This window comes from Apus apus, chromosome 10, assembly GCF_020740795.1.
Source record: "Apus apus isolate bApuApu2 chromosome 10, bApuApu2.pri.cur, whole genome shotgun sequence".
NCBI classification, from domain to species: Eukaryota; Metazoa; Chordata; class Aves; order Apodiformes; family Apodidae; genus Apus; species Apus apus.
Window position 1 is genome coordinate 620,555 of NC_067291.1, and position 18,306 is coordinate 638,860.

At 53.0% G+C, this 18,306-nt stretch overlaps 1 protein-coding gene across 2 annotated transcripts in view; it reads right to left on the minus strand.

Moving 5' to 3' along the window:
* ZNF609 (zinc finger protein 609) overlaps positions 1–18,306 on the minus strand; it is a 72,983-nt gene that overhangs the window by 7,423 nt on the left and 47,254 nt on the right. For both annotated transcript variants that reach the window (XM_051628737.1, XM_051628738.1), the window contains exons 3-4: positions 7,752–7,977; positions 73–160 (exon numbers count right to left, since the gene is read on the minus strand). In XM_051628737.1, the coding sequence (XP_051484697.1) occupies positions 73–160; positions 7,752–7,977 (314 nt within the window). The remainder of the gene's footprint in view (positions 1–72; positions 161–7,751; positions 7,978–18,306) is intronic.

An 18,306-nucleotide genomic window follows, 5' to 3' on the forward strand; every position in this document is an offset into this window, starting at 1 on the left:
GCACACTGGGTGCCACGAGGGCTGTAGGTGGCCAGGTTTGCCCTCTGTGCCTGGACCCGCCCACCTGCTTACCGGGGAGGGGCCCAGTCGTGCTGCGTGCAGTCCAGCAGCGTCCCCACATATGTCTTGTTCCTCCAGGTGACGTTAACCACCAGCATACCTGTAAGGTGAGAGCAGAGAGTCAGACAGGGCCAGACATGACCCTTCCCTGGGCAGCAGGACAGAGGGATCGACCCCTCAAGACAGGCCAGAGGAAGAGGCCAGCTCCAGGGCCAGGGAAGGCAGACAAAGCATCTTGGGCTCTTAGGAGAGGCAGTACCTGGACTCTAGGGCTAGAGGGGCACCAACGTGGGAGCTAGAGAACCCTGGGCTCATCCCTCCTTGGCACAGCTCTGGCCAGCACCCACTCAACCTCTCCCGCTTGAGCCACCCAATGCTCTTCCCCGTTTTCATGGGGACGGTAAAACCAGCAACCCCCAAAGGGCTGCAGGGCTTAAGGGGGGGCTGAAGATCCACATGTGCTCAAGTAGGGTAGGGAAGACCATCTGTGGGGAAAAAAGAGCTAGGGACCCTCTCCAGGGGGTGATGCAGAGAGCTCCCAGCAAGGCCATGGACCCCAAGGCAGAGGTGCAGCCCCCTCAGCAGGGCTATAATCCCCCCTCACCCCATGCATGGCCATGTACCTCCAGAGCCCTCCAGAAGAGGCCATCACTGCCACTAGATGGCAAGCTGAGCCCAGCATCCACACACCAGCGACCACCCCCTGGCAGGAAAACCCAACCTCGGGGGAACAACCCTCCTCCTCCCTGTTGTACTTTGCTCCAGCACACCCCAGGACACCCATCAGCCTGGAGACCCACCCATGGGGTCACATCTCCTCCTCCCATCACAGAGAAAAGGCATCAGGAACTGGGAAAACCTGGTGGTTTCAGCTTTTTTCCCGGAATTTAAGAACAGAAGCAGCCTGGCTCACACCCACGCGGAAGACGTGACCCCCCCAGCACCTCTTCTTGGAGGTGTTCTGAGGACCACGGAACTAATTCTGATCAGGAGCAGACTCCACAGGACCAAGCACATTTACCTGATCAAGCTAAAACTCAGGAGATAGGAAACTCAGTTGCAAGGGTTGATGAGCACGGTGAGATATCCAGGTGATGGATGGAGCCAAAAGAGCCCAGAGCAGCTGTGCCTGAAGCACAGTTAGATATCTCAGCTCAGATCCCCTGCAGTGCCAGGCCAGCTCCAGGGAGGATATACAGAGCCAGGGTCTGACACATGGGTCTCCTTCAGAAAGACCATTGCAGGTCTTCTCCTTCCTCTTATCCTCTTGGGAAACGTTGGGTGCTGTGACAGGGTCATGGGAAGATACAGTGCCAAACTACAGCGAGCTTGTCCCAATAAGCAGGAGGAGAGACCAGGTCCTGCCCTCAGAGGACGGTGCTGGGAACCTGCCTTAACATGGGTGTGGCCTGGACACAATGCCAGAGACAACATTGGGTGGAAACGGGTGGTAAAACCAACTGCTGGGATCCCACAGCTCCACACAGGGAGAGAGTGGGATGCTGATCCCAGGCATCTCAAGGAGAGTGTGTAGAGGGTGGTCTTCAACCCCCATGACTCCTAACAGAGCTTTTTTTGGCAGGCAGGAGCCTGTCTCCCCCTCTTTAAAACCCAGGGAAGCTGCTGGATGAATCCCAGCCCAAACCCAGCATCTCAAGGGCATCTCCACAGGATGCTCCCAGGATCCTGAGAAGGACCAAGCATTGCTGAGGGACCAGCAGCCCCAACACAGACCTCATCCCAGGGACCAGCTCATCCTTCCCAGCTCCCTCTGCCCTCCCTGTCTTGCAGCCAGCACTGGCTCAACCCTTCTCTGAAGCTGGCCAAGACTACAGGTGGCTGGAAGTGACTTCCATGACAAGCCCCTGGAGGCTCCTGTGCATCCCAGGGCCAGCACACAACATTGGAAAGGACGTGCTGGCATTTTTTTTCTTTCCCACCATGACTGCAGGAGGGAGATGAAAGATGAAGGGGCAATGTGAACTGACGTGCATCCATCCCTCCCTTCCCTGTTGGAACATCAATCCTCCACCACACACCAGCCTATATTTAACCCACTGCGACCAATCATACCAAATCCCCTCCTAATCCTCCAACAATAACCCAGGACAATTTAAACCCCAGGGATAGATCCTAAGCAGCTTTCTTCATCTGCTGCATCCCCCTCCCGCGGCAGGATGATGAGCAGCCAAGGGGCAGGGCAAGGGCGGGCAGTGAGGAGGCAACGCCCACACATCCTCCTGGAAATGCTCTTGCAAAGGAGGAATGCCACTTGGGTAACTCCAGCTCCACTTGGTTTCATGGGAAGGTGATGCTTCGGATGTTCTCAAGCAATTGACATCACCCAAATCTGCTCAGCATTCAGGCCACTGAGCACTCATGTCACCACAGAGTCATATCCCGGCAGGAAAAACTGAGGGTTGCTGTCTAGGAAGACAGAGTAGGAGATTATCCATTTTTACAGGATTAAGGGACGAAGAGAGCTGGGGGATGGAAAAAAAAACACCGCCTGGTCCTTGCATGGTCCCTGGTGGGTGCCCCCAGCTGGTGGGGACGTGGGATAGACGAGGGCAATGCTGCATGAAGTCCTCCATCCCAACCAGACTAAGACCTTCCAATGGATAGTCCCTGCTGGGGTGCTGCTCTTCCATGACTGGGGATGTGGGCACCAGGTGCCATCACATCAGGGCAAAACATGTGCCCCCTTTGCAAAGATGAAGTCCCCAAGCCCAACCACAAACATCTCCAAACCCTGCCAAGAAATGAGGGTGCCAGCTCCCATGGTGAGCAGGGATGATTTCAGACCCATGCACGGCCACTTCAACACGTGGTTCAGCTGCTCCTTCCTCCTTGCTTTCTTCCCAGGCTCCAGTGTGGGGTTCCACCTGCAGGAGGCAGTTCTCCATGAACTTCTCCAATATGGGTCGTTCTCATGGACTGCAGTCCTTCAAGAACAGACTGCTCCAGCATGGGTCCCCAACAGGGTCACAAGTCCTACCAAAAAACCTGCTCCTGTGTGGGCTCCTCTCCACAGGCCACAGCTCCTGCCAAGAGCCTGCTCTAATGCAGAGTCACATCTCTCGACAGGGTCACAACTTTCTTCAGGGCACATCCACCTCCTGTGGTATAAGGTCCTCCACAGGCTGCAGGGCGGCTATCTGCTCCACCGTGGATCTCTGGGCTGCTAGTGCACATTGCTTGCTCATGTCCAACTTTTGGACCATAAAGCTCCTCTAGGCTGGCACACAAGCAGCTGCCATGTTCAGGGGGGTTTGCAGCCTCCTCCTATTGGTGACATGGGAGAAGGGTGCACGGCAGCGGCCCAACACACCAGCAACCCTCGCAGGGCCAGAGACAAGATGTCCCACCACCAAGCAACACCAGATGATGGCTCCAGCCAGAACAAGCTGCTGGATCCCTGACGTGGAGATGACAGCAGCCAGAGCCATGCTGTCAGGGCTTTAGGAGGCTTCGGAGCAGCACATTGAGCTCAGCAACCTTGGAGAGGATTTACAACTGCTTGTTACTTTGAAAAATGCCATTAAAGCCAACAACAAATCCAGATTCCTGCTCCTCACCCCTGCTGCATCAGCCTTAAAAATGCCACCCCTGTGTCTGTGTTAGAGACCCCATGGCTATGAAGACCAGAGCACATCCGTAGAGGACTGTGCAGCCCCTCTGAAGCCCCAACGCCCACCCACAAGCAACACAATCTTGGCACATCCCTCTTTTAAAACATCCCTGGGGCAAAAAGCAACCAGAGGCACAACCGAAGGCCACGGGTAAGGGCGAGACAGCACCTTCAACAGGCAAAGCCATCAAATCTGAGGTCAGGCTTCCTCAGAGTTATGATAAAACCTTCCAGGCTTTGCCCTCACCCTCCAAACCTTCCCAACCCTCTCCCAACCTATCGCATCTCTCTCTTGCTCCAAGTGAGGGTGTCTCCCTGTTGGCATCTGCAGACCCCAAGGACACGCATGCTCAGTCAAACCCCCAGGAGATGTTTGCACCAGTCAACTGGAAATGCCTGGAGAGCCACTGGGTGACTCCCACCACCATGCCAGTATGAAGCTGCAGCAAGGGGGGCAGAAGGAGATTGCTACCATTTTCTTGGTGCCACACCATGATCCTCACTGCTTGGAGGGTCTGAATGTCAGACACCAGCTTGTTTTGGCTGCCAACAGCACAGGCCCCAGTCTGTTCCCTGCAAGCAGAGGAGAAGGGGTGATGTGCTGCAAGCCTGGTGACACTAGCTCTAGCAAGGGGAATGGAGGAGACCCAGCAGCTAAGGAAGCAACAAACAGAGCAATGCTTTCCCACATAATCCCAGCAGTTAATAGTTCCTGCAGATTCAAATCACACCTCACAGAATGAGGCGGACCTGCTGAGCCAGCTGCTCCCACCAAAAGCATTCCAAAAAACACCTTTCCAGCACACAAGAGGGGCTTGGTGAAGGGACAGTGTCACAGCAGAGCATGCACGACTGTTGCCCACCACTGGCAAGAGCAAACCTCATTCTGAAAACCTGGAGTGGTGGTGGAGCAGACAGACGACAAGCCTTGCACCAGATGCTTGTGGTGGGAGCCCACCAGGATGCCTTTGGTGGCCATCACGGTCTTGCAGCAGGTTTTCAAACTGGGAGACAGAGGGAAGCAATGTTCGAGGTACGAGGGATGTTATGGGGCTCCTCGGAGCTTCACCCTCCCAGCTTAGATGGGTCAGTTCCAGCTTCTCCTCCCGAGGTTGCTTCAGCATTGCCAGGCTTTGGCTTTAGGAACCTTTCTCCATGATTCCTCAGCCCCAAGGACAACCCAAAAGCTGTTTCCTCCATAAAGGGAGCTCTGGTTGAAGGGTGACGTTGCCTTCCTCTACCAGCCCTGCAGGAAGGGAAGTTTTGCAGCTGCCTGAGCCCAAAGAGGCTTTTGCTGGCAAGGAGAGAGTAACATGGATTCCCTTGGCTTTGCCAACTGCTTCACCAAATCTCTTGCAATTAAGCCCTTCCACTCATTAACCCTCTGGGAGCAGGAGGGATCCGCCAGCCCCACAGAGATAAGTCCTCCTACTGCTCTGGGGCCTTTCCGAGTGGTCCAGTGAGGCTGCAGCATCACAAGAAGTGCAGGCAGAGAAGGATCCCTCTTGGTGAAGAATCCCTCTGGAGTTCTTGGGGATGGTCTCCAGCCACACAGGAAGCCTCACTGGTGCCAAAAGCACCTTGTTTGAATTTGTAGACTTGCCCTTGGTGTTGCTTTCTCCCCTCTATCCTTCAGCTCTATACATTTCACAAGCTCCAGCTTTGGACAGCCAGGTCCAGTATCTCCTCCAGCATACCCCCTCATTAATGGTGGGAAGGCAGGAGAGAGACACCAGGCAGGAAACAACGGATGGTTTCATCTGACCTTTTTCTCGAGGACAAGAAATACTGCTACAACAGGAACCAACAGGCACAGCAGACTAGAGGAAACCAAAGGCAACGGCAGGATTTGTCTTCTGCAGGGCTGGCTCTACAAGTCATCACTCCCAACAGTAGCAACCAAGTAACAGCCAGTAGAGAAGGATCTTCACAGGAGTTCATCGAGTCACTGCAGACTAAAAATAGCCAGGCTGCAGGAGGCCAGGGGTGCCTGGGAGCCAATGCTGACTTGGGCTGTGGAGCAGGGGGTAATGCGGATAGACAGGCAGACGGGCTGCAGAGCTTCGTGGTGTGGTGAGAAGCAGGAGAAAAGGGAGGAGAACCAGAAAGTGCTCACACATCACTGCTTCTCAAGCAGGACTGCAGGGGTGGGGGATGCCCTGGCGCTCTCTGCCTCAGGGATGCTCTGTTTCTCCTGGCACAGCCACTTGGGCTGCTCTGCCCACCACAAGCCTCTTCTGATTTCCACCAAAAAAAAGGTCCAAGCTCTTATCTTTGCTGCTGCCTGTGGGATCTCCAGCAGTCCTGGGACTTGCAGCAAACTTTGCAGCTCCAAGGGTTTGGGGTTGAGAGAAAGCCCACCAGAAGGGTAGTCTGGTAGGGATGGGAAGGATGGGGAGGATTACCATCCAGACCCAAAAGCAAGGGGTGTTGATGCTCCTCAGCACTGCTGGATGTCCCATCACTCAGCCCAGCCAAGCCTTCATTTCCCCAGCAGAAGGTATCACACCTTGTAAAGCAATTGAGCTCTTCACAGACATCAAGGGAGCTGTGATGGTGCACAGGTGCATCAGAAAACTCTGGGCATGTTTTCTCTGAGAAGATCCCCCAGCCCCAGGGTGTGCAGAGCCAGGCCCCTGAATGCTCCTGCACTGTGTTTCCTTGCCCCCATCTGCAAGCCCAGCTCAAGCAAGAGGTTCCTTGGGCCTAATTTTATGTGTGGCTCCTTCCTGCCCTTGGAGCAGAATAGAAAAAACATTTACAGCTCCCAGCTGCCTCAGCCTGGATGAATTGTCCATACTGGACGGATGGTGAAGAGGGGGCAGAGGAGTGCAAGATAGCTGGAGGTCCCCAACCCAAAGAATCACATCCCAGTCTCCCCCAGCAGTCCATGCACTCCTCTCTTCCCAAGTAGCTCAGGTCATGATGCTTTTCTCAACAGGAACAACTTCAGGGCCCACCACCTCCACATTAGGAGCCAGTGCAGCACTCGGTTCAGCACCAATCACAGTTTCAAAACCAGTTTCCCAATAGGGAGAGAGGAAAGGCAAACTGAGCCCATCCCCACCTTCCCAAAGCATGGGGAAGAAGGAAACCCCCTGGTAGCAGCTATTGGGAATGCAGGTTTCAGTTCAGCTTCTGTTGGAGGTAACAAAGATGGCTGCAGTGAAGAATAGCCAGGGAATTCAGGACAACAGCTTTGTTCCTCACACGCAACAGTGATGGAAGAGCAGGAGCAGATGTCTAAGAGGAGCTCTTGGTTACCCAGCGGAGGCGAACCATCAGTTGACTCCTCCTTTCTCACCTTCAAGCTTCTGGGCTGTTTCTGCTTCCAGACCCCAGGTGAAGCCAGACACAAATAGGAGTTCACCTCCAGCCTCCTGAAGCAGAAAGCTCCAGCATTCCAAGGAGGGAAGGCCAGGTTCCAGCGCTCGCCGTGGTCTGCTGAGCCACCTATTCATCCCTACATTATTGGCAGAGCCTCAACACCAACAAAACCCCATCAAAAAGGACCTGGGAAAGGTCCTTTTTACTCTCCACAAACCAAGCTGTGTGCAGATGAGACAAGCTCCAGCCAGGAAAAAGAAAAGCTTCGATTGGCTTGGCAGGAGAGGCAAGAGCCTGATCTCCCCCTGCGTTGATTTTGAAAGCTCCCCCGGGTTTTTTTTTTAATCCAGCAGGAGATTTCTGCCACCTCCTGGGGTTTGAGTGGTTTTGTGACAGACATGCGGGTTGCCAAGCAGAAACGAAGTCAACTCAGCAGAGTTCCCGCGCAGGCTGGCACAGCCTTTCCTATGGCACCTCCAGATGAGTTAGATCTTGGAGCAAGCAGCTTAGATTTTTGCCTGCTGCCTGGGTGAGGGGACAACGCCACATTGGGCTGATGAAAATTTTGGCCCATTACTGCCTTTGCTGAACAGATTTGCTGCTTCCACACAGCTCCTCTCTCCTGACCACCCGGACAGTGGGAGGAAAGTGCCAACAAGCAACACAGCAGGGACAAGGGAAGGGATTGCTGTAGCTCCAAAATGACAGCAAAAAGCTCTCTGGTGACACTTACCATCCTCTGTCTCTTGCCAGACGATGCCCTCCAGGTTCACGCTGGTACCGGGCTCGCAGGGGCCCAAGCACTCGGGCTCAGTAGCCAGGGCCACGTCACAGGTGTTCACCCCCACCGAGCGGGTCCGTACCATGATCTGCTCGCAAGGCGATGAGATGTCGTTGTTGACCACGGGGACAAGGAGGTGCAAGGGCAGGACTGCAGGTGTAGAGACTGGAGACTCCATCTGTGGGGAAGGAGAAACACATCAGTCATTGATAGGAATACGGGAAGGAGAGCAAGTATCAACGGGCATCTACATTCCTGGAGAATCTCAAGCCCAGGGCTGCCACCTCAATGCCTGTGCCAGCAGGCAGCGCAAGTCCCACACCCCATCAGAGGACAAGGATGGTGCAGGTCTCTCCCACCCTGGCATGCCCACACCCACACAACCATGAAGAGCCAGCACTTTGTAGTCATGTAGATCACACCCAAAAGTCCCTCCACAGGAGATATCTGCTGTCCTGCTTGAGGAGTTTGTGCCAAGTTCCTTCCTCAATGGTTTTTGATGGTGTAACCATCCCTGGTGAGGATGCCTTTTGGCTATGCCTCAGATGTTAATGCCAGCAATGACTTTGGACCTGATGGCTCATTAGAAGAAGAAAAATAAAATCACAGGCTTCTGCTCAACTGGCAGGACAGGACAAACAAGTAGCGGTCTCCCTCCAGCACTCACAAAACCTAACATCCTCCTCCTCCCCAGTCTACCCTGTGACTACCTGAAGACACAGGGGTTCTAATCACATCCCTCTTCCCTGCACAAGTATCCCCCTGGGAGCCTGATCCACCTGATGGCTGAGCCAACAGTGCCAGACATCATGTTCTCCTTGTGCATGGAAATCACATCTCACAGCCAGGGCTAGGCTTGGAAAGCCAGCAGATCAACATGCCAAGTGAAACCACAGCCAAGCCACCCTGCTGCTGACAAGCCAAGGTCCTTGGCCACTCTGCCACGCTAGCAGATTAGAGCAGAGTTAGAAGGATGGCTGATGGGCTCATTTTGCTGATGGCCAAAGGAAGGGCAGGGTGGAGACCTTCCTGTCCTTCAGGGCTTATCAGCCAAGCCAGTTGCAGTCAGCCATCCCCTCGCCTTGGCTCACAAGGATCTGCAGCAGCTTTCAGGCTAGCTGCTCACACACTGCTCAGACCTTCTTTCTTTTGGCAAGACACTGAGCAACCCCAAAAGAGAAGCAGGCTGAGGAAATGAATCAACTCATCAGTGGGTGCTGATCTGGGCTTTGGCTTCAAGCAGGGGAAGATCCCTCTAGATCACCTAGCACTACACCAAAAGATAGCCTCCTGAGGAGAGATTATTTTAACCCCGGAGAGACCAGGCTTGCTGGTCACCAAGAATGAACATGGACACCAACCCACCATCACTCCCTGGCTCTCCTTGGCCAATGCTGCTGACAGCTTCTAAACAGCATGACTCCCACCCTGAACTGGCATTCTGGTCCTGCTCAACTGCCAAGACCCTCCCTTGTTCACATGCCTCCATCCTTTAAGCAAGACCAGTAGCACTAGCAGAAGTTTGCATGTTCCACCTTGTCAGCCAGACACCAAAGGGTGCCCACAAGCACAGTGAGTGGCTGGATCATCCTCATAAACTACTGACCCCACAAAGCCTCTCTACACCCTCAGCGACACAAATACCATCTGCAAGAGGCAAACTTCAAGGCAGAGGAGCAGTGAGGAGGACACCACATCTGCCGTGGGGATGCCTGTGGGCAGGGGATGCCAACATGACCCTGTGGAGAACTCTTCAGACCTTCTGTCTCTGCCAGGGTAAGTAGATTTGCTCTTCCACCAGGAGAACACAAGGTACCTACTGCCTGCAGCTCTCTACTTGTCCTCCTACATCTATCCTCTCCCTGGACAGTGTACATTCAGCCCACTGAGCATTAAAGATAGCCTGGTGGTCTCCAGCCACAGTGACGAGACCTTAAGGTCCCCTCTGCCAGCCACACAGCTCATGCTCCACTGCAATTTTCCCCTGGCACCGCCTCCGAGCTCACACCAGCACGACCAGTTGTCCTCCAGGAGCTCATTCCCAGCCTCCAAGGCTGCCCCATGGCCAGTGCCTCAGCTGCATGTCAGGATTTGAGGAAGGCTGGTCAGAGAGGGCTGCACCCCAAAAGACAAACCACCCCCAGGAAACACAGCAACCTCATCCTGAACATCTTGGCAGATCCTGGGCAAGAAAGATGCTTGGAGGTGTGAGGATCCTTTGAAGGGGGCTAAAGAAAACAACCCCCCCTCCTCAATGCTGTCTTATGCAAATCACAACCAAATCTGCAGCAAGGAAGGAGCTTGTGGCTTGTGAGGAGCTGAGCAGGGCTGCAGGACACGGGGGAGCGCTCACCCCATGGCCCTGGAGCAGCAGCTGCCTGTGCCCACCAAGGAGCTGCAGGTTTCCAAACCGTTCAACTCCCTTTCACTTTGTGACAGGAACCACAGCACAGCACAGGAGCGTTTAATTACAGTTCCAGCTCTGCTAATTATCGCCTGGTCACATTCGTAATCTGCATTACGCCACAGTGCATAATAAGCAGCTCGCAGCGATCTCTCTAATAAGCGAGGTGGCTTGATGGGATTTCATATTTCACTCTGCACTGGAACAAACAGGCCCTCGCTCAGCAGCCATGGGGTGATGAGGTGGCTCTCCTGCTCCCTTGCCTGAAGCTCAGGAGCAAAACACAAAGGCCCAGGGCAGATCTCCCAGGGCAAGGGCCTCACTGTGATCCAAAAAAAGCTGAAAGCCAAGCTGGAGGAAGAGAGAGATGGATCAGTCCCTGAATTAATTTCCAGTCCCCCCTCCACATGTGTCTTATCTCCCAGTGCCATGGCTGTCACTGAGCAAGGTCAGGAGATTCACCCACTGGTGGCTGCAGGAGGGCCAGGGGGGGCCCTGGGTCCTGCTCCCTCCGCCAGGCCAGCAGCCAGGGGAGACAGTGGCATGGGAGCCACTGGGCAGCACCCAGACCCTCAAGCAGCATCTCCTCCAGCTGGCAAGGCTGAGCCAGCAGAGCTCCCCAGCTCCCCAAAGCAAACCCTGCACCTTCCTGGCTTCCAGCTCCACCACACACCACTCCCCAGGCAAATTACTCTATGCTTCTGGGCCTTAAATCCCCTTTGCAAAAGGAACATTTCTCTCTCCCTCTTTGCCGGGCAGGCTCTGAGATCAAAAGCTGCTGAGCACAAACGCAGCCACCAGGTGCTGGCTGCTGGAGGGAGCCTGTGTGTCTCCAGCAGCCTCTGGGCAAGAGTTAGGTGGGGGGAAGCCTCCCTGTGCTGGCGCTGGCCGTTCCCACCTGCCCTCCACTGCCTCCCCTGGTGAAAGCCCTTTGTGTTTCTGGCAGAGGTTTTCCCAGCACAAGGAACGTGCTTTCCCCACCACCATGGAGAGGAGTGGAACGCAGCCAAGCCCAGGCATTGGCAGTCGGCACCAGAGCTGCTCCATGGGGAAAACAAATCCAGGGAGAGCTCGGGGAGATGCTGGGCCTGGGGAAGGGGCTCCAGGTGGGGATGGAAAACCTACCCCTTGATAAGAGCCCTTCCTGGAAAGGCAGAGAGAATCCCACGTGAAGGGAAGCACAGCAGTGGGTGCTGGCACAGGGAGATGCACACAAAGCAGCTCCTGCCATCTCAGAGCTGTGCCAGCACGGCTCCCTGAGCATCAGTCACCATTAAGGGGATGTCACAGCAGCAACTTGCTCACAGGGGAAAGAGAAGAGGGCACAAGAAGAAGAAAATTGTACTCATTTTGATGCCAACCTCTAAACCACCCAGACCACCCACTCATATTTATGAGTATTTTGGTTTGCTCCCAATAATCAAAGTCAACCATACAAGAGAAGTGCATTTTCGAGCAACAAAAGCCAACAGGGACACAAAAAATTGAGAGAACAATCACCAAAGATATCTGTGGTGTATCTACAGTGACAGAGAGGGTGTGAACAACCACATGGTGCAGGTACACCCTGTCATGAAGGACCTTGTACTGCTCAGTGTGATACCACTGATGCACTGGAGAGAGTGCCAGGCTTCCAGTGTAAACCATGGTAACAAGCTATGCAACATGGTGGCCCATTTTTCTCATTCAGAAGAGTCCTTCAACTCCTACAAACACAACTCCTACAATCAACAGTAAAGGAGGAGGCTTGGCCACAAAGTCTTAGCTGCTGTGTGCCAGGAGACCAAACATGGACCAAAACTGCATCACGGGAGTATCACTTGAGGCTGCAGCCAACACTTCCCATGTCACAGCATGGCTCAGCTCAACCTTTGGGAGCTTTGATACTGTCACTTGGTCACCACATCCCCATAGGCAGATGGAGCAAATCCATCCTGTCGATGAGCATCTTTGGTGGGCATCTCCAAATCTTCAAACCACAGCACCCAAGGTGTCTCTTTCCCACCACCACCAACCTCAGCAAGGATTATCAAAGAGGAATCAAGTCTTCTCCAACCTGACCCTCAAAGCTCCCTGAACACCACAGGTGGCAATGAACCCTGTTTGCTGGCTGGATTTGTTTGGATGCCAGCATGGAAGTAGCCAACAAGCTTCCAATAAAAAATAATGGTGGCACAAGCATCAAGTTCAAGACTGGAGCTGGGAGCATGGTCTGTTTTAGAGGGAAGTCTCCCTTCCCTGGGAAAACACCAGCTGCGATAAGCAAAGCCAGCTATTTCTGCAGATCACCAGAACATGCTTAGGGAGGACAAATCTGAGCCTACAGGACACCAGGGCAGCTAGTCAAGCACAAAAGGAGGATGGTCATTTCCAAGAGACAAGAAGCACCAGATGCTGTAAGGATGAAGGATCAATGCTTCCTTCCACCTGCCGCAGAGCTGAGTGGGCTCAGTGTCGCACTCTCTGAACTCACTGTGCAGACAGGACAACCGAGACTGGAACCTCCTGGTCAGTACCACTACCAGAAGACCTAGGCCATTTAGATAAGAACTAAGGATTTTTAAGGAACAGTGATGCCAGTTTCCCTCCTCAGAAGATGCAGCTTGTCCTTGGGAGCCAGCAGGCAAAGGCAGCACAGCAGGCTGGGAGGGAGATGGCAAGCACACCCCTAGATGGTCTGGACTGGCTCTGCCACCCAGGACTCTCATCATTCCCCCAAAACCAAGCCAGGAAGGGCCAATTTCCTCCCCATGTTCTTTGGGTGCTCCTCACCACCTGCTCTGCCTCCCCAGACACCACCTTGAGGTTCCTGGCATCTCCCAACTGTGAGGCTGCTGACAGCATGGTGTGGTGACTGCTAGTGTGTCCTCTCCTGGCCATGCCAAGCACCCACAGCCCAGCTCGGAGCTCCAGCTGTCTCCTGTATGGAAGGGCTTTGCCTCCATCCATGCCAAACCCTTCCCTGGTTGGCAAGTCACTGTGGAATGGCAGGAGGAGATGGTGGTCAAGCGACCAGCACAAGGCAGCATGCCAGCAGGGGTTGGCGGGTGCTTTTCAAACCCAGACTCATCTTCATCTGGGAATTTTGGGAAGTTCACCCCGACTGTACATAAGCATGCCACAGAATCCAAAGACCACATGAGGACTTCTGCATGAAGTTCATGGCCAGTTGCAGTAATGATTAAACTGGGGCAAGGCAGCCCATAGGGTAACACTGAAGGAACAACCTGCCACTGTGCCAGCAACGAGGGACTGACCCAAACACTGCTCCAGGGTGGTGCCATCACCCCCAGCCACACTGCTGGAGGAACTCAAGTATCACTCAGTACAACCTCCTACGAGCCACTTCACCTCCCTCGGCCACTGCTCTCTGACAGAGAGGGAACCAAATCCCTGCTCTTACACAAGGAGCTTCATCTCAGCACTTGCAGCACCTCGAGGTCAAGAGACGCCCAACACGCAGAGGCACAGGCTTGTGTGTCACCGTGGCTTCAATAAAGCCAGGAATAGCATCCACAACAGACCTGCTGGCTCAAAGTCACCTGCTCCAACCACTTACAGGATCTTCTCTAGGAAGGGGGAAACCCCCAGGTGTCTGTGGTAGGAGAGAGGGAGCAAAGAGCAGTAATGGAAAGGGACAGATGCCAGCCAGAGACATGGGAAAGATGAAAACCAAACTGGGACCTCCTGTGCATCAGTCCCATCAGCTGACTGAGGACAGAGTGTTGGAGTCGTGGCTCACCTGCCACCAACACATACCCAGAGGCTGCTCCTGGTCACCAGAGCCATCCTCACCTCCAGCATTGCTCTCCAAGCAGGAAAGCTCTGCCCACAACAGTGTCCCACTGGGAACCCAGGTCTCATATTAAGCCCTGCCACATCGTACCCATCTTCCTGTCAACATGGCCACCATGGCTGATGCATGGTTGGCTCCTTACATGGCTGCTCTCTGTCCAGCACTAGCAACACCAGCCACTTGTCCTTCACAACCTGCTAAGTGGAAGAACCACTATAGGGCAAAGTCTTGCTTTTAGTTATTTTCTTTCCATCAAACCCAACAAAATAACCAGGCAACCCTATCCAAGCAGAATCACAGAATCGTCATGGTTGGAATGGACCTCTGAGATCAGCAAGTCCAACCGTCAACACACAAAATAAAAAGAAAGAAAACAAAAAGAAGAGACAGGCCCCTTTCCTGGAGACCCTCTCAGCCACTGGTGCATCCCAGCTCTTCTGTGCCTCCCTTCAGAGATGTACATGTCATTGTATTTTTGCTTTCTGGGCTGGAAGCCATGACCTGTTCAACAGGAACTGGCTCCCCAGCAAGGTCCCAGCCCTGCACTCAACCGTCTTGCAGTCCCTGAAACCTTTCCCAGCTCAGGATGTCCATCTCCACCAGGCTCCTCCAGCTATTGTCAAACAACCACCCTCATGTTCATTTTCTGGTCTGTTTCCACTAAAAAAAAAAAAAAAAAAGATATCCATGTAGGAAGACTAGAAGAGCAAGAGGACCAAAGCCAGAATGACAGCAAGGCAGACACATTTTCTTCCTTGGACCACATGAAATTCATGCCTGAATTGAAGCAGTGCTCAAATGGCCACCACTACCACCAGCACATTAGAGCAGGAAAAGGAGCAACATAAAAGGTTTCATGAGAGCCTCTCTGCATCAGTCTCCTGGAAGCAGGACATAGATCCAGGAGGACTTTCAGGAACCACTTGCCGTGGTGTGATGCAGCTCCAGCCGCAGTTAAAAGTCTGCTGACAACCACCAGCTCCATAAAACCTACCCAAAGGATGCACAGGTTGCAAACAGCTGAGCTAGAGACAACCCTACAACCCAAATCTGCAAAGCCATCACGGGAAGTCACATGAAAATGCAGCATTCATGGCAGGATGCCAACTGTCACCTCCCTATTGGACAATGAGACCTATGGGGTCTGTCTTGTGCTATGGAGCACCTTGAGCACAGGGCCACAGGTTCATCCAGGGACATCCACTACCCAGGCAGCTCTAGGGATGAAGAACACATGACTGAGTTTGGCACCTCCATTTAGACAGATCAACAAGGGCAGGCAGTCAGCACGGGTAATCCTGAAACTCCCAGGAGACGAAGCAAGCAGTTCATCCCTGTTTGTAAGAAGGAACTGTTCCTACTGCAAGCACCACCATGCCAGGTACACACCAGCACAAGCCCTTACCAGCAGGTTCCCACCACAGTTAGAGGTCCCTATGCAAACACCCCAGGTGAGGTCCTTCTCAGAGGCTAGCTCCTCCACCACCTTCTAAGAGGTCAGAAAACCATGGTACACTATAAAAGAGCCTGAAAACCAGCCCTCTGGAGATTATTAAAACCCAAAAGTTACCAGTAAACCTTGACCAGGGTTAGTAATCAAGGACCACAAGCTGAAGCACCATTCGGCAGATCAAGGCTGAGCACAAGAAGCTGGCACAGCAGCTCAGCTTTTGGTTAGGAACTGATACAGCTCCACCTGCCTGGATCACCTTTTCCTTCACTTTTTCCTCCCAATTTTTCTCCACCTCTGTCTTGCAAGTATGACCTCCAACACCCAGACACCGTGGCTGCTGGGCCTCCAGCAACTTGTGTCAGGACATGGTGACACAAGGACACACACTGGTGTGCCAACCTAGAGCGCTAATAATGAACTCATTTAATTAAGGATGCCCATCCAGGCACAATGTCTTGAGTGAAGTTTTTATCTTTAGAGAGATGAAGTATCTACAAGTCAACCAGAGGAGACACAGCTCAGGCATTTGACTTTTTTGGTATAAAACCAAATTCTAACACATTAAAACCGATTCAGAGGGGAGGAGGTAGATCCAGGACTTGCTACAAAAACAAGCTGGCTCTGACCTAACTCATCTATGATGGGTTTCTTCACTTGCTGGGCACACGTTCTGGGAACCACCTTTCTCCCCATCAACCCCAGTACCCAGAGCAACTGTACTGCTAGAGCCTGTTCCCAAGGGAACAGGGACAAAGCCCAGCCCACAAGCCACCACAACCACTCTGCTATCAAGACAAAGGACCATGATGGACAACACAACCACATGCACAGATGAGGTTCTATCCCGCCATTAGGAAACCAGCTTTTCCATCTAGTAAAACACAAGAGATGGGATGAACAAAGGTCCCTGTATTTTCAGAGAAGAGCCTAGAAAGAACAGAGGGGTTTGGGATGGAATATGGGCTTGTCTTGCAGATGTTTTCAGCAACCAAGCTCTAAATGTGGCCACAAGGGTGGCTGTACCTTCCACAACAGCCTGAACTAACTGGCTTGAATCTCTCAATGTCCAAGGGATGCAAATAGGTCCAAAAGTAATTGTCAGTCACACCTGAACTCACTACACAAGAGAAGTGATGGGGATACAGAGTTACAGACATTCACAAGTCAATCGAGCATTACCCCAAGGAGGTCCTCATGATCATCTAGAAGGGGAGCACCTCCAAGATGCCGTCTTAGCACCATTGAGTTATTTGGGTTGGAAGGGATCTTCAAAGATCACCTAGTCCAACCCACCTGTCATGGGCAGGGACATCTTTCACTAGACCAGGTTGCTCAAAGCCCTGTCCAACTTGATCATGAACACTTCCAGTGATGGGGCATCCACAACTTCCCTAGGAAACCTCTTCCAGTGTCTCACCACACTCATAATAACAAAAAAACAACTATATCCAGTCTCCAACTACCCTCTTGCTCTCCATCCATGCAACATGGCCTTGGAGCTCCTGTAAGCACAGAAATGGCACAGAGGCACAAAGTGGTGTCACCAAGCTGGCTTGGCTATGCTTGTCCTCTTTTCCATAAACACCAGGAAACTAATGTGTTGAGGCCAGCTTGCAAGAGAGACCTAGAGACAGAAGCAGCAAAGAGTGCTTTGCTCAGCCACATCCACACCAAACTGTCCTTCCTTCCCTCAGCCCCAATTCAGTTAGGACACAGTATGGGAGAAAGGTGAATTTAATATTTTTGCCCTGACGGCTCTTCTCAGGAGAACAGCGATTATGCTCAGCTCTAGACATCTTGTCACTGAAAAGAACTAACAAATTGGAGAAGGTTCCAGGAAGAGGCCAAATGCAAGGTCCTGCACCGGGGTTGGGGCAATCCCAAATATAATTATTAGCCTGGGTGGATAATGGATTGAGAACAGCCCTGAGGAGGACTTGAGGGTACTGCTTGATGAGAAGCTCAACATGAGCTATGACCGTGTGCTGGCAGCCCAGAAACCAGCCGTGTCCTGGGCTGCATCAAGAGTGGCCAGCAGGTTGAGGGAGGGGATTCTTGCCCTCTGCTCTGCTCTGGTGAGACCCCCTGCAGGGCTGTGTCCTGTTCTGGAGCCCCCAGCACAAGAAGGATATACAGCTGTTGGAGTGAGTCTGGAGGAGGCCATGAAGATGATCAAAGGGCAGGAGCAGCTCTGCTCTGCAGACAGGCTGAGAGAGTTGGGGCTGTTCAGCCTGGAGAAGAGAAGGCTCCAGGGAGACCTCAGAGCACCTTCCAGTGCCTGAAGGGGCTCCAGGAAAGCTGGGGAGGGACTTTGGACAAGGGCGGGGAGTGAGAGGACATGGGGAAATGGATTAAAACTGGGAGAGGTTTAGACAGTAGGGGGAAATGCTTCAGATTGAGGGTGGTGAGACCCTGGTCCAGGTTGCCTAGAGAAGCTGTGGCTGCCCCATCCCTGAAAGTGTCCAAAGGCAGGTTGGATGGGGCTTGGAGCAACCTGGTCTAGTGGGAGGTGTCCCTGCCCATGCACAGGGGTTGGATCTAGATGATCTTCCAACCCAAACCAGTCTCGGATTATACAATTCTAAGAGGAACAAAAATAACACGGAGGCTGAAGGGACTGGTTTGGAAGTAAACACGGATATCTTGGCTCAGCTATAGCTACGTGGGGGGACAGTCATGATCCATTACCACATGGGGATGAAAATACTGAAAACACAGGGAGGAGAGAGAGGAGTTAATCAGGGCGATGCAGAGGGTGACAGCAAGGAGGAATGGGATGATTCAAGGATGGGAACATTTGAGAGATACGTTGGCCACAGCTCCCTGGCAGTGAAACTGTTCCTAAGCACAAGAG